A 15535-nucleotide genomic window follows, 5' to 3' on the forward strand; every position below is an offset into this window, starting at 1 on the left:
GAAGGTTCCCTTTTTGAAATTATTCCTTGCATTTGCCTATCCTATGTGTACTGTGTTTTCTTTTCTTTACTTGCTTTGTTTTGTTTGCTTGTTGATGTGCTTTCACACTTGAATCTTTGTGATGATATATATATGCACGTACATATATATATATATATGCATACGTGCATCGATTGTTTGTTGTGGCGTACTTCTCTTGCACATTTTGCAATTTGAAGATTTGTGAGAAATTATGAGTCGTATCAAGCTGGAAAGATCTCCTTCAATCTCTTCATGCTTCCCAGAAAGGTTTTCTGGTCCGAGTATGGAAATTAGTACTTCAACATCTGGGAGAGGCTATGCAACAACTTCTTCGTATTCACATCAAGTCCCTCGGTTCATGCCTTCTCTTCCAGAAACCGCAGTTGATAAGCATCTTGTAGTGGAAAAGCAGGAGTTGCTTAAGGTTCTTCCCCGTTCAGCAGCCCCTGCAGTTGCATCCCTGAACTCACAACATCATGTTTCAATTGACATAACTGATCATGAGAGTTCTGTTCCATCGCCGGCTGCTGCTCAGCTTCATAAAGAAAATGCAATTGGGTCTCTTCAGCGGATGCAATCACTTTTCAACACATTCCCCAATTCAGCACCTGCAACTCTCTACTCGGAGCGGACTGTGACAATTGACTTAACCAAGCAACAATCTCTTTCGGCACCTGCTAGCATTGACCTTTATAGCAAATCTGCAGCTGCACCTCTCCCAGCTCCTCCGACGATTTCACATGGTCTTGTGAAAGGTCAGTAGACAGTAAGCATAGATTGTATAATTTGTTGCCAGTTTTTGTCTTATGCATCCTGAGGAGTTGAGGTAAACATATGAGAATTAATGATTAATTTATTTCATGACAGGAAAAAGAAGCACCACTGGGCTTACCTTATACGCACCTTTATACCAAGCTGCAATGAAGGGTGACTGGGAAAAGGCTGATGAGTTCTTTAAATCCCATCCAGGTGCTATAAATGTTAGGATCACCAAGGAGATGGACACGGTTCTCCATATCGCAGCAGGGGCTAAACATACCAAGTTCGTTGAGGAGGTGGTCAAGTCGATGACGCGAACCGATTTAGCTTTACGGAACAAGTACAATAATACTGCTCTATGTTATGCAGCTGCCTCAGGAGTCACCAAATTAGCAGAAATGATGGTGAGCAAGAATAGAAACTTGCCAATGATGAGGAACAACAGAGGAGTGACGCCTCTTTATATAGCTGCGTTATTCGGACACAAAGACATGGTCTGGTATCTCTACTCTGTCACTTCAGACGAATATTTAACGCGAGATGACTACATCGGTCTGCTTATTGCTACCATCAGCACCGATTTGTTTGGTAAGAAATAGCTCCTGTTACTCAATGAATAGCATATTGATCAGGGCCTGGCCTAACTAAACCCCCTTTTTGTATTCATAGATGTAGCCTTGAGCATCATTCAACACCAACCAGAATTAGCAATTCAGCGAGATCAAAATGGGGAGACAGCACTTCATGTTTTAGCTCGAAAATCATCAGCATTTGCCAGCAAAAGTGGGCTTGGATTCTGGCATAGATTTATTTATCCATGTGAGTATTTTCTGTTGCCCCCTTAAATTAACATTAAATCATGAAGGAATTCTTTCCACTGGTTTGTAATAAACCACATATATTTCTTATATCTTGAATCTTCAGACTTCAATTGTCGTTATTTTCTGGTCTGTGATGATTAACTGTTGCAGTTTACATACTTCTTAGGGATCTTTGTGGAAGTACCTACCAAATGTAGCTGCCCATCTAGCATCTTCCAAATCCATAGGCACAGGAGTAATCAAGGTTTGTTGATTAAACTCATGATCACTTTTCCAATGCATTTTAGTCAAAAGCTTTCATCAACATAAAGGCATATGGATCTTAACCTTGTCTGTTTATAAGAGAAACTTTTCGAGTCTCAATCTTATCAGTTTATATTGGTAGAGATTTTGTCAGTTACATTAATGACAAAACTAATACTTTCACAGTACTGAAATTTGACTTGGAATTACTTAGCAATTTGGGTTCTTGAATCATGACAGAGTCTCTCAGCTTGGTGGGACAACTTTTCCGTGCGATACAAATGAATGGTATGCTGAAATATATAGTAATGAGTTCATTGAGTTCACATTAACAAGTACATTTTCTGAGTTATTTTCTTTTATAGTCCCTGGAATCAAGGCAGTTTATGACAAGAAGTTGATGCACACACAAGTTCTTGAGCTGGTTAAGCTGTCGTGGGAACAAGTTCTGTTATTGGATGACTGCCAAATTGCAGAGTTGCTTGCAAGCCCGTCACAGCCACTCTTCGTTGCGGCAGAGTTTGGAATTGTTGAGTTTATAACTGCACTTATACGCTCTTATCCTGATTTAATATGGAAAGTTAATGAGCAAAGTAGAAGCATTTTTCACATCGCCGTAGCACATCGCCAGGAAAAGATCTTTAGCCTCATTAATGATATTGGAGCACACAAGGACATGATTACTGCTTATAAAGATATTAACAATGCCAACATATTGCATTTGGCTGGAATGATTGCACCTCGGGATAAACTTAATGTTATTTCCGGCGCAGCCCTTCAGATGCAGAGAGAATTATTGTGGTTCAAGGTTCTTACTGGACCCACAACTTTGTCATACTTCTATTTTGAAGCTACAGGATTATTAATTTCTTACTTTGGTTTTCTATTCTATATCTTTAGGAAGTTGAGAAGAATGTGCAGCCTTCATTAAAGGAGATGAGAGACAAGAATGGTAGAACACCTCGAATGTTATTTACCGAAGAACATAGAGGGCTGGTTAAAGAAGGAGAGAAATGGATGAAGAATACTGCTTCATCATGCATGCTTCTTGCTACACTAATTACTACAGTGATGTTTGCTGCAATTTTCACAGTACCAGGAGGCAATGACAACAGCAAAGGCACTCCACTTGTTTTGGCGTCTACATCTTTCATAGTCTTTGCCGTGGCAGATGCATTTGCACTCTTCTCTTCAGTTACTTCTATATTAATGTTCCTTTCCATACTTACCTCTCGTTACGCAGAAGAAGATTTCGTAGAGTCCCTGCCGAAAAGATTGGTAGTAGGTCTTGCAACACTCTTTTGCTCTATAGCAGCCATGCTTGTAGCATTTGCTGCAACCTTTTGCATTGTGCTTGACCATCGATTGGCATGGATTGGTGTCCCTATTTCTCTAGGTTCCTCCGTCCCTGTAACTTTATTTGCATTTTTACAATTTCCACTTTTTGTTGATATGATCCATTCTTCATACGGGGCTGGCATTTTCGCCCGAAAAAGCACAGATATGCTATACTGATAATAGTTTAACAAAACATTCTTGTGACATCTGACTAGCATCATGAGCCCTCGATTTAGAACTTGTGAATTATGTGCAAAGGAATGAAAAGAAGTTGAATTTCAGAAGCCAATTCAACTTTCTTTTGGCTGATCCTTGGTTAAAACAAAGAAATTGTGAAGCTGCTAACCTCTTTGAGTCCATGACCTTTTCAAGGAGAGTACATGTGCTGAGGGGAGACAAAGGGGTGAGGGTTGTGCTTTCAAGTACTGTTAATAACTGGAGGGTGAGATTCTGATAAGAAGGATCGCTTAAAGGCCTTCCTCCCATTAAGCACTTCATCTAAACCATTCAGGATTTTTGAGCATGAATTTTGCTATCAAGGCTGTTCCTTTTACCATTTCCTGTTAATGATTAAGCAATTAAATTGCATATCAGTTCAATGAGTGAGGGAGACAGGGAAATTATTAGATTGGAGGTTAAGTATTTATATATTGTTAAAATTTCAAGATTTGATAATGGTGAATTTTAAGATTTAAACCAGATCAAGTTTAAAAATAGATACGAGAGATTAACTTAGTGTGTCTTAATAAAAAATTTAAGTTAATCTGTTACCTAATCTATCTGATCAAAAATTCTTGATTTTTTTTTAAAAATAATATGGTTTTTTTATAAAATAAAAAAATAAATTTACCTAAATTTACTATGATAAACCTATCAAACTTCTAACCTCGACAGAGGATGGTTTAGAAATTAGCTTACATCAAATGAAATGGATAATGATTTGAATTGATCAAATTACCTAACTAATATCTCGAGTTAGATTCTCTAAAATGTGATGAACAAGTAAACCTGAAAATGTGATGAACAAGTCACTTTGTAACCTTATCTTGCACTTCAGTTCATATACTTTTCTTGAATGGAGAAAAAATAAAACTATTATTAAACTTGTTGGACACATTATAATGCACTGAAAAAAAAAAACCCTAATCAAGAGCTGATTTGATGTCTGTAATTTCAAGAATGTCATTAACACCTCTTGATGTAGCAATGTTATTTTCTTTTATCAAATTGTTAAGCAACTTAGCTAAATTCTCCTGATATCATCATCTTATGCGAGAAGATACTCTAAATATATCCATCAACGCTTCCTATCGTCGACCCCACGGTCCATTCCCTTTAAAATTTAAAACCTTTTTTTAATCATTATTCCTCAGCAATATTAATCCACTATAGTAATATTTATTACCATACATTGTATTAAAAATAAACTAATATATTTAATTAATTTCATCTCAAGTTTAACACAAGGTCAATAAAACTCTCGTGATTCTAGTAGTATTGAATCTATTGATCATTGTTATCAAATTTAGTATAGGATTTAACTCGCTTACCAAATTAATTTACAAGTTATAGGTTAATTTAGATCAAATATTTTATTAAAAATATAAAATAATATTATTTCATTATTTTTATGTAAAAAAATTAGATTCAACTATATCACTAAAAATTCAACCTAATCATTTAAATTTAGAGTAGGTTTGGTACCTCATTGTAAAATACATAATTAATTATATTGAGATATATATATATATATATATATATATTTTATTTGAAATTTAATCTAGGTTATACTATAAGTCACAAATTCTTTAAGTTAACATACAATTGTACCAATTTTAAAAGTTATTTAGTATTGCATTTTGATTTATATCTGATGTGTTTTAAAAATATATTTAGTATGGAAAAACATTAAACCAATGTTATTTTAGTGTTTTTTTGATAGTTTTAATATGATGATGTCAAAATTTAAAAAAATATATAAAAATATTTCAATACATTTTAATGTGATAACCAATTTTAAAAAATATTCTACACCACAATATCAAACATATATTTAAATAATGATTAACATTGTCATCCAATTTTATTTTTTTAAAATTTAAATTTTAAAATTATTAATTTTTATATTTTTCCAATTACATATGTTGAAATTAAGAATAAATTTTAAAAAATAAAAATTATATTATTTTATGTTAGAATAAATATAATTTTGATAAATCTAACTTGATATTATTACAAAAAAAATTAGATCGAAAAATATTGATCATAATTCTAAAGCATATTCATTAAAAAAAAAGTAATGATTATTTTGGACAGCTTGATCAAGACAAATCTTCTGATCATTTTCTTGATTTAAAAGATAACAAGAATTTAGAAGGTGATTGGACTACTAGATACAATGATCCGCCTTCCCAAAATCACGTTAAGTTACTTAAAAGCATCAAAAGACGTGGCATCTTCTGACGTATCAGCTGCACATTATAACCGTGCTCCGGCACTCAGCTAGCCCTCCTCTACCACCACTAGCAAAAATTATGAGTGAGAGATTAAAGATCAGAACCCCTAAATCCCCAAATTCCAGCAAACTTCCCCGCATGATGGCGCGAAAATCCTCTCTATTAAAACAAACCCTTATTTTCTCTGCATGCACAATCCTCATCATCTACGCTTTCTTCAACACCTTCCTCAGCTCATCCACAGCCGCCGCCGCTACCGGTATCTCCTCCACAACTTCATCTCTCTTCGCCGAGCAAATTTCTCGAGAAAATTTCCAAGAATTTCCCGAGAAAGCGACGGAAAATGAGAAGAAAGTTAGAGTTTTCATGTATGATCTGCCCAAGAAGTTCACTACTGGAATCATCGAGAATCATGCGTTGGCGCGTGGCTCTTCTGACTTGTCTAAGGTGAGTTACCCGGGTCACCAACACATGGGTGAATGGTACATGTATTTGGATCTTTCCCGACCCGATTTGGACCGGGTTGGGTCACCTGTGGTGAAAGCCAATGACCCGGAGGAGGCTGACTTGTTTTATGTTCCGGTGTTTTCTTCTCTCAGTTTGATAGTGAATCCAGCTCGGGTCGGGACAGTACCCGGGACGGATCCGGTTTATAGTGATGAGAAGATGCAAGAAGAGCTGGTGGAGTGGTTAGAGGAGCAGGAGTATTGGAGGAGGAATAATGGGAGGGATCATGTGATTTTTGCTGGGGATCCGAATGCACTTTATCGGGTCTTGGACCGGGTCAAGAATGCGGTTTTGTTATTGTCAGATTTCGGGCGGGTTAGAAGTGATCAAGGGTCCTTGATTAAGGATGTCATCGTGCCTTACTCGCATAGGATTAATGTCTATAATGGCGATATTGGCGTGGAGGAGAGGAAAACGCTCTTGTTTTTCATGGGCAATCGGTACCGGAAAGATGTAAGTTTATTTTCTTAAAGTCAATGTGAAATTGCTGAAAGAAAAGATTTATTGTGTGTGAGAAATTGAAAGATGAAATTATTGATGATAGTTTCATTAAGAACTATTGTTCTTAGCATTATTCGTGTTATAAATTTGAGAATTGACGTGTTTATGCCCTTGTTTGGTTGAGAGAAGGGTATAGGTGTGGAGAATTGTTAAAACGTTTTCGTTATTCCTGGGTGTATAGGAAAGATGATTGTTTTTAAAGATTATAGAAACTTGTTGGAGAAATGTTAATTATTTTTGAGAAATTGAAAGATAACATTGTTATGGGTTTATTATGATGTAGCACCAGGGGTAGTTGCTTTAAGGATCTCCAAACCAGTGGTGAGATTAATGCATTGTAGTTCCATAGACAGAAATAGGTGCTTATATGTCACCAGTGGTCAGTTCCCTTAAGAATTACTTGTCATGCTAAGTAGAGATACTAATACATAGTTTTGTTTGAAGTGACTATCCTTAGTACTGCCCTGAATGGATAAAGGTGATATATAGCATGGCATTTGAGATATATAGGTGATAAAGGTGATATATAGCATGGCATTTGAAGATGTTTTATTGAAAGAAAAATATTACTTTTACTGATATTTAGGTCACTACTTTTCATGATCTCATGTTTTCTTTGAATGCTTTGCGTTTACAGGGTGGAAAAATTCGTGATCTGCTTTTTCAAATGCTTGAGAAAGAAGAGGATGTTGTAATAAGGCATGGCACACAATCTAGGGAGAATCGACGCACAGCTACACGTGGCATGCATACTTCAAAGTTCTGTTTGAATCCTGCTGGTGATACTCCTTCAGCTTGCCGACTATTTGATTCCATTGTTAGTTTGTGTGTTCCATTGATAGTCAGTGATAGCATTGAGTTACCTTTTGAAGATGTCATAGACTACAGAAAGATTGCAATTTTTGTGGACACTGAGTCTTCTCTAAAGCCAGGATATTTAGTTAGAACGCTGAGAGCAGTATCCACTGAGAAAATTCTGGAATATCAGAAAGAGATGAGAGAGGTAAATTCTACTTGCATTTACTTATAATCCAACCTTCTATATTGCTGAAGGTGTTCCAGTCTTTGTTGCTCTCTTCTTAATCTTTCATTGTATTGTTGTTGTTCTGTAGCTGTCACAGTTATTGATTTTGGGTATTCTTGGAAAGAAATGATGAGTCTTTTGTTAGAAGTAGGGATTTGGAATTCCTGTCTGTATTAAATAGATAGAAGTGGGACGAGGGAGCATTATACTAGTAAAAACTGAAGTTTCTTTTTATTGGCTGAAGAAATGATGCAAGAGGTTTTAAGGAAAATTATTTTTCCTAGTTATTTCTATTTTTTACTATTTGGTTTAGGAAATTAAATATCATGCGTAATAATTTTATTTTTTCTATCTTGTTTAGGACTTTTATTCCTTTTCCTTTATTTTCAGGTTTCCTAGTTTGTTTAGATTAGTTTTCGGGTTTATTTAAGGAGTTGTAAACCTGAGAAAAAAGACTACTAGAAGAGAAAATATTAAGCCGTAAAATTTCAAATTAGGATTTTTGTCTGGCGACCCTTTTCGGCAAAATTTGTGCTTATTGTTTTTCATGTGTTGATTCGGCAAAATTTGTGCTTATTGTTTTTCATGTGTTGTTTCCGTATGCATCGAGAAAGCTAATTAAAAGGCATGATTTTAAACATATTTTTATATGGATGACCATAATAAGTATCATTACTTGCATGCTGAACAAGGATGGAATAAAAAAATTGCTTTTAATGTATTTAACTAATTAAAAAGCATGATCTTAAACGTATTATTGCAGTTATATACTTACATTCCATTCATTCCTTAATGTTTTATCTGACATGTTGAAGTCATTTCCTTAATGATCAAAACTTGTTGTAACATCAGTTGCTTATATTTTAATGGTTGCTATTTTGAATTGTATGATTCAGGTGAGGCGATATTTTGTGTACAGTGATTCAAATGGAACTGTGAATGAAATATGGCGTGAAGTAGCACAAAAACTGCCTCTTATTCAACTGATGATTAATCGTGACAAACGGCTTGTTAAGAAGGATTCTACTGAACCAGACTGTTCTTGTCTATGTACAAACCAGAGTGCACTGATCACATCCTTGTGATACCAAGTTCGTCTTGAAGCAAATGCAAAAGCTTAGTTCATATGTATCCAGATGTTCTCGGGGAAAGGCTCTTTCTTAGGTCCAGAAGAATGACAAATGTTAACGCATAGCTTTTATTGTCTGAAGTAGAAGGAAGGAGCCCCCTGCTCCTTGAACACGTTTGTTTTAACAGTGCACAAAGGTGAGGAAACCATCTTGTTAGAGAGAATTGCTCCTTGGATAGGTTGGTTGTAACTATGCACCAAGGTGATGAATCGTGAAATTGTTTTCTCAGCAATCATGGTTGTAGATTTATTTTTCCTATTTTTTTATATAATTTTTCATAAGTTCACAACTCATGTTACGTAGCATTTGATCAGCCTCGATATTGGACGTGTACATGTAGAAAATAAAATTACCATGATTTTGTTTGATTTTTTCATATCAGCGTCATCCATGTTTCTTGCTTTGTTTACAAAACTAGCTTTATATACCATCATCTGTTGGTAAATTAGTGATACTGTTCTCAAAATACTGGAGTTCGGAAATAATGAGAACAAAGATGTGTTTGATAGAAAAAACAGATATTGTTTGTTTGTTGCTTATGTTTGATAGAAAAAAGAAAAGAGAGAAAAGAGAAAAAAATTGTTTATGATAATCATTCCATTCTCAATAGATAATAAATATTTATTTTTTTAGCTATAAATGAAAAATAGTTGCAGAATTTCAAAATTTAGCTGCAGATGCACCGGCCAGGTTGGTAAATGACAATCTAGCTGCTTAGAGGAGAGAGAGCCAATATTTCAATTTTAGAGGCAAACTTTAAAATTGAAATGGGATGGGATGGGATGGGAGTGGAATTGTTGGGAGGGAAATTAGCCATTTGAATAATATTATGAAGTTTAATTATTAAATAATAAGGGTAAAATTGAAAATTTAATTTAATAAAAAAATAAAAAAATAAAGTCTAAATTTGATATAAAATTAATTTGAAATCAAATATTAAGGGGTGAAATTGAAAATAAAATTTAATTAGAAAAACAAACAAATAATAATAAAAAATTCAAAATTAAATTTAATATAAAGATTAAATAAAACAAAATAATGAGAGGTAAAATTGAAGAAAAGAAAAAAAAAAATTAACAATAAAAAAATAAAAATTAAATTGAATATATAAAAAAGGTTTATCGGAGCCGCCTTCGTGCAAACACGTAACACCAATAAAAGGAGGACGGGGAGACGCTTCAAATACTACACAGAAAGGCAGTGTTTAGCTATGATACAATGCTACACACACTTCTCAAATAGTGTGCGGCACACGTGACTGTAGCATTTTTTAAATAATGTTAATGATTGTTAAAAAATCAAATTGTTCTCGTGAGAACTTGTTAAATATTTCAAAATAAAAAAAATCTTTTTGAAGCAATCTTAATAATTTTTTCTTTTAAAGTTATTATAGTCTGTATATTGTTCTTTAAAAATATAAAAAGGTAAAATAATTCATTATCAACATTTTAACAATTTTGCTTATAAAAATAATAAAGTATTTATATTTTGCATGTAAAAGAGGAAATATCTAATTGCTCTTTATAAAAATTTTAAAAAAGTTTGCTTTTAATAGTAATATAGTCTGTATTTAAAAAATAAAAAGATTGGATTATTTTTTTATCAATTTTATAATGATAAATAAATCATATGAAAAATATCAAATTACCTAGAATGAATTCACCACCCAATTTTATTTACGAATTTAAGAAGAATTTCAGACAAAATAAGAACTTTAAATAGTTGTATTTTGCGCTGGTAAAATGATGAGCTTGAACATTTATCTTCGGCCTGGATCGTTCCCGAAAAACCAGTCTTCTATTATAAAATAAAACCCTCCAATACTTAAAGTTAATAAATATAAAAAGAGAAAATAACGTACAGAAAAATAAAAATAAAATAAAATAAAATTATGTAGCCTGCGTGTATGGCATATGACGTGGAGTTTGTATGGTGCAGCCTGTGTGTATGGCATATGACGTGGAGTTTGTATGGCCTTCCTTCAACGGCTAAAGGTAGCTTCGGCTTCGTATGGTTTGGAATGGCCTCCCTCTGATTACTTGATTATTGGGAAAAAGAAAAAATTCCCAGAAAGATTCCTTGAGTGACGCGTCGTGCGTGTCACTGGTGATGTCAGTGTCGACATTCTCTTAGAAAATTGTCGTTCGTTTTTCCATATTCCAATGGAGCTGCCGGTGAAAAATATAGGAAAAATGTGCGCAGAAAAATATAAAGTTTGTGGAAGAAAAAATACATACAAGAGGATGTCGAGATATTATTGGACAAACCTGGTCCAATAATATCTGGATTTGACTTAAACCGTGCAATACACACAAGAGCATGCCGAGATTTGCTAGACGTCTAGAATGCTGGCTGTTCGGCCTAGCTCAAATGGTCAGCATGGCTTAAACCGTGTAATGTAAGTGCTAACGAGTGGGTTGTGTGTTATTTTTTGTACCGTGCATCTGGTCACAACGGGGCGTATTGATGATCTATTTATTTCACGTATATGTTTTTAAAATAATAATATCTATTTATTTTCCTGAAACATTAACAAACACGTCAATATTTCCCAGCCACAACGGGGCTTATTGATGATCTATTCGGAGGCAGTGACTTAGGGGTGAAGAATACTCTCCTCATTCGGATTTCTAAGAAGGCAGTAGTAAAATAATCGATTTTGTTTAGCACTTTGGCTGGCAAATAGAAAGCAAAAACATGATGATTCCTAAGTGAAGTCTTTAGAGATTACAGATGATGGGAAAAAATCTCCATTTATAAGGTTTTCGTAAGTCCCAGGTGACAACTATCACAAATATTCAGATCAAATATAAAAAGAATTCAAGAAAGTGAGGGCATGGGAAACAAGACGGTGCAATCAAGCTTCAAGATGAATTTATTCAAATCTTTAACCAGGCGGCCATTTCATTTGTCTTCCACCCAGGACATGCAAGTGGAGATGATAGACAGATTGACCTGGACAGAGAGACCAGGCCATCAGCACAATAATGTATGGAAACAGCACTAACAGAGACTAGAAGTTACAGAAATGAGGTGAGAGCTTACAGGCACCAGGACCATTGTTGATAACAACACGAAATCCATCGAGGATGCCTTCCTTTTCAGCCACTATTCTTGCAGCGTAGAGAAGTTGGCCCAACACCTCTCCATGTCTGGCTTCTGCCTGATAAAAAGGAAATACAGAAGGCAAACTACCATTTTAAATTACAAGGCTGGATCAAGTCATTTGAATTAAATACTGATTTACAACACACTCATTTAAGAAGATACAGTTTATACGGTGAGGAATTGTTTCTATTCCATAGGTTTATAATATTTTTGCAGGTTACAGTTTTATGGACGCCTTACAGTATAAAAAAGAGAAGGAATAAGGGGTGCATTTTGGTGCAAAATACAGCATGCAGAAGGAACATCTACAAGTCAAGTCAATGGTATTCCACACGAAGGAGAGCAATCATAAATAAACATTTTGAAATATATACCATGTTAATTTTTATCTCTGTTCTCATGTCCATCCATTTGGTTAAGTATGCTCAGTGAAGATTCAAAGCTTTGCATCAATGTAATGTGTATGAGTATGTGTGCGTGCATTCAATGAAAGATACATGGCCATTACTAACCTTCCCAAGCGTTGTCAATCCATCCCTGGCCTTTGGAATGACCAAAACATGAACAGGAGCCTGAGGGTTGATGTCCCTGAAAGCTAGGACCTTTTCATCCTCGTATACAATGGATGAAGGAATTTCCTTTGCTATGATCTTGTCAAAACTGGACAGGAAAGGTAAAACTCTTATCAGCATGAAAGCAGTGCAATAATCTTCAAGAAATATCACTCCAACATGTCACAGGAAAGATGACTCTCAGTTCATATTCTACATAAACTGTCCTCCTCTCATCCAAACACAACATAAATCTCCCAGGCTCCCCTCCCCTATAGACAGACACAAACTTCAAGTTTCAGGTATCCTCGCTTGTTTCCTGAATCTACGTAAGTGAAGATTATCATTCATTTCTCAGCACCTCAAACAAAGATTCTTTCCCAATAAAACTTCCCTATTTTTAAAATGCCAATTTTGAAGAAATTGTATGCTTCTTTTCCTCATTTTATTTTGATAATGAGTCTCTATAAAGAACTAGCAAGTATCAACTATTATTATCGAACAGTCTTTAAGAGTTTTTGAAACCTCGCAATAAAAAATAGGGTCGCTGGACATCTGATAGGGAATATCTAAAGCGTTCAATACAAGAGGTCCTCAGACTATTTTTAAAAACATGTGATCAAACCAGCTATGTCACAAGTGATGATACATGGTTGGAGCTCCACTGTCGGCACTGGCTGCAGCTGCTTTTGCAGAAGCCTCTTCATCGTGTATAGCATTAGTGCAAAACAGAGATCTAAAAATAGATCATAAGAAATAAAAAAAATCAGCAAAGGATTCAAAGTAACAGCTAAACTTTTCTTTGAAAATCTAATGGAATGAACAATAACTAAAACATCATAAAGCCCAATCAAGAATAAACTGAGTATAAAAGAAAAGGGAACAGCTAGAGGATCTTTGCAGCATCATTCAAATGAGTGAGGGAGATTACCATCCATCCTAACTGAAAGTATGACACAAGGATACTGAGCTACGACCTACAAAACTGTTTGCTTTAAATAAATTTCTTTTCATAATCTAGATATGATGCAAGCTTCAGTTGATTCGAGTTCTATACATAAAGCATTCGATCATCCCAATATTTAGGCTTTCACTGAACTGCCACTTTCAAAGCATGAATCTTTTCCCTGACTAAGGGGTCACACTTGTCTCATATATTGCAAGCAGTACATTTTCACATTCAATAACCACAATCTCGATTGAAACCAAATTTGAACATTAGGGACCATGACGACATAACTGTAAGTGAAGCAACAAACATGTCGACGAAACCCTTAAACAACTTCCACAATCATGCAATGAAAAAGAAGAGGCTTGCTGCCCAACTTTTTAATAATGGGTGTATCATCCCTCAAACTCAAACAACAAGGTAACATAAAATCCAAACCAAAACATAATAATTACGACCCATTCCAGTGTTTGACATGAATAGCTAAAAACAACAATACTTTTCAGGCCATGAATGGACATATATCATCAACACATAGATCATAGAAAGCAAGCAGTAATATTTATCCTATAGAATACAAAAAGTAAAGCAAAAGATCATTCAAAATACCTTTGAGAATGGTGAGGATTAAGGAACTTAATTGAATTGAAACTAGAGGTTGCCCTTGGTGAGACTCTCACATTTGAGAATGCCCTTGTAGTTACTGCACAATTCCTGTTTATATACAAATATTAAACCAACCCACAAATTGCATGGAAATGAAAAGTACAAAGAGGGTGTATGTAGAGGGAAAGTACCTGAGCAGGCTGAAAGACCCAATTGCAGCCATGTTTAACAGTAAGTGCTGAGTCCTTGAGGGATTAGCTAATGTAGGCAAAGAAGTACATTTTCACTTACCTGACAGTATAATCTGGACCGCCAAAAGTTCGTGGGCCAACCCAATTGATATTTTGACCAACGGTTGTTATAAAGTTGGAAATTTGACGCGTAAAGCCACCTGAGTTAATGGTGCTTTTACTCCTCCTATTCTCAATTGTTTATTACTTTGCTCCTCTAACTTCTATTCATTCTAACATCATCTTATTATTTATTATTCTCTATTTTACAATTATTCAACCCTTTCTTTAATGTTATAAAATCCCACTTAAAAGTATATATTTGAGATTTGATCTATGTTTATATCAATCACACATCAAATATCAACAGTGGAAGAAGAAGTTATTGATGATTTGTTGATTGAGAACTACTAGTAAATTTTTTATTTGTTTTTTATGCTATTGTCTTGTATGTATCGTATCATCTTATATCATATACCAAATGCTATCTTGGTGTGAAATATTTTTTAAGAGTTTGTTTGATATTATGGTAATATTTATTTTTTAAAATATTTTTTGTATAAAAATATATTAAAATAATATTTTTTATTTTTAAAATTTTATTTTTAATATTAATATATTAAAACAATATAAAAACATCACAAAATTAATTTAAGACAAAGAAAGAAATAAAAAAATTTAATTTTTTTAAAAATATTTTTAAAACATAAAAACAAGCCATTGAATTGTTTTTTTTTAATTATCTAACATGGCATCATATGTTGCGCTTTTCAATGGGATTTGTAACAATAAATTACAAAATATTCATAGAAGGATGATATTAGTACAAATAAGAAGACTAAGGTAACCAAACTAATACGGAAATGACACTAAAGGGACTAAATGCATCATTAACCGAAGCTGCCAATTTTACTTGGTTAATTATAACAGAGACGGGGGGGGAGGGGACCGGTCCTTTAAAAAACATGGCGAATTTCGTTTCGAGACTGCCACCAACCAGCTTGAGAAGCTTCTCTATTTCAGTTTGATCAAATAATACCCTTTCTGTCTTTATAACGCTAACCCCAGCATATATATATATATATGTCTTTATAACGCTAACCTATATAAAGAACTACTGCTTGTTTATAGAGGCCATTGATGAGAACCAGACCCGTAAGAATCTAATGTCTTTTGTAATTTACACTTGTTGTTTTAATTTGTTTTCTGGGTTGCTACTACTTGAATTCTTAATATTTTTATTTAATTGCATGTCTTAGTTTTTTAATATGATATTATAATTTTGTTTATT

At 34.2% G+C, this 15535-nt stretch overlaps 3 protein-coding genes across 4 annotated transcripts; 2 read left to right on the forward strand and 1 right to left on the reverse strand.

The window, feature by feature from the left end:
• Positions 1 to 87: 87 nt before the first annotated feature.
• Positions 88 to 3489, forward strand: LOC105107816 (ankyrin repeat-containing protein At5g02620-like). Its single transcript, XM_011001867.1, has 7 exons — positions 88 to 776; positions 889 to 1368; positions 1450 to 1599; positions 1768 to 1845; positions 2085 to 2132; positions 2210 to 2652; positions 2745 to 3489. Exons 1-7 carry the CDS (start codon positions 233 to 235, stop codon positions 3357 to 3359), a joined length of 2358 nt encoding a protein of 785 aa, XP_011000169.1. The 5' UTR covers positions 88 to 232; the 3' UTR covers positions 3360 to 3489.
• Positions 3490 to 5608: 2119 nt separating this feature from the next.
• On the forward strand, positions 5609 to 9029 carry LOC105107817 (probable arabinosyltransferase ARAD1). Its single transcript, XM_011001869.1, has 3 exons — positions 5609 to 6598; positions 7284 to 7649; positions 8567 to 9029. Exons 1-3 carry the CDS (start codon positions 5717 to 5719, stop codon positions 8753 to 8755), a joined length of 1437 nt encoding a protein of 478 aa, XP_011000171.1. The 5' UTR covers positions 5609 to 5716; the 3' UTR covers positions 8756 to 9029.
• Positions 9030 to 11442: 2413 nt separating this feature from the next.
• Positions 11443 to 14316, reverse strand: LOC105107818 (HISTIDINE TRIAD NUCLEOTIDE-BINDING 2). Of its 2 annotated transcripts, XM_011001870.1 has the most exons (6): positions 14206 to 14316; positions 14018 to 14122; positions 13109 to 13195; positions 12421 to 12568; positions 11846 to 11963; positions 11443 to 11755 (listed from the first exon to the last, which is right to left on the reverse strand). In XM_011001870.1, the coding sequence occupies exons 1-6, from the start codon at positions 14235 to 14237 to the stop codon at positions 11688 to 11690; spliced, it is 558 nt and encodes a 185-aa protein (XP_011000172.1). In that variant the 5' UTR covers positions 14238 to 14316; the 3' UTR covers positions 11443 to 11687. The 2 variants fall into 2 exon arrangements, with proteins under 2 accessions (XP_011000172.1, XP_011000173.1); XM_011001871.1 differs by lacking the exon at positions 13109 to 13195.
• Positions 14317 to 15535: the final 1219 nt, after the last annotated feature.

Source organism: Populus euphratica, unplaced genomic scaffold (assembly GCF_000495115.2).
Source record: "Populus euphratica unplaced genomic scaffold, PopEup_1.0 scaffold413.1, whole genome shotgun sequence".
NCBI classification, from domain to species: domain Eukaryota; kingdom Viridiplantae; phylum Streptophyta; class Magnoliopsida; order Malpighiales; family Salicaceae; genus Populus; species Populus euphratica.

Coding starts and splice junctions, on each gene's coding strand:
- LOC105107816 (XM_011001867.1), top strand. CDS start 233: ATGAGTCGTATCAAGCTGGAAAGATCTCCTTCAATCTCTTCATGCTTC. Junction 777..888: donor TTCACATGGTCTTGTGAAAG/GTCAGTAGACAG, acceptor ATTTCATGACAG/GAAAAAGAAGCACCACTGGG. Junction 1,600..1,767: donor GCATAGATTTATTTATCCAT/GTGAGTATTTTC, acceptor CATACTTCTTAG/GGATCTTTGTGGAAGTACCT.
- LOC105107817 (XM_011001869.1), top strand. CDS start 5,717: ATGAGTGAGAGATTAAAGATCAGAACCCCTAAATCCCCAAATTCCAGC. Junction 6,599..7,283: donor GCAATCGGTACCGGAAAGAT/GTAAGTTTATTT, acceptor TTGCGTTTACAG/GGTGGAAAAATTCGTGATCT. Junction 7,650..8,566: donor ATCAGAAAGAGATGAGAGAG/GTAAATTCTACT, acceptor TGTATGATTCAG/GTGAGGCGATATTTTGTGTA.
- LOC105107818 (XM_011001870.1), bottom strand. CDS start 14,237: ATGGCTGCAATTGGGTCTTTCAGCCTGCTCAG. Junction 14,123..14,205: donor GGGTCTTTCAGCCTGCTCAG/GTACTTTCCCTC, acceptor GTATATAAACAG/GAATTGTGCAGTAACTACAA. Junction 11,756..11,845: donor CAACAATGGTCCTGGTGCCT/GTAAGCTCTCAC, acceptor CTCTCTGTCCAG/GTCAATCTGTCTATCATCTC.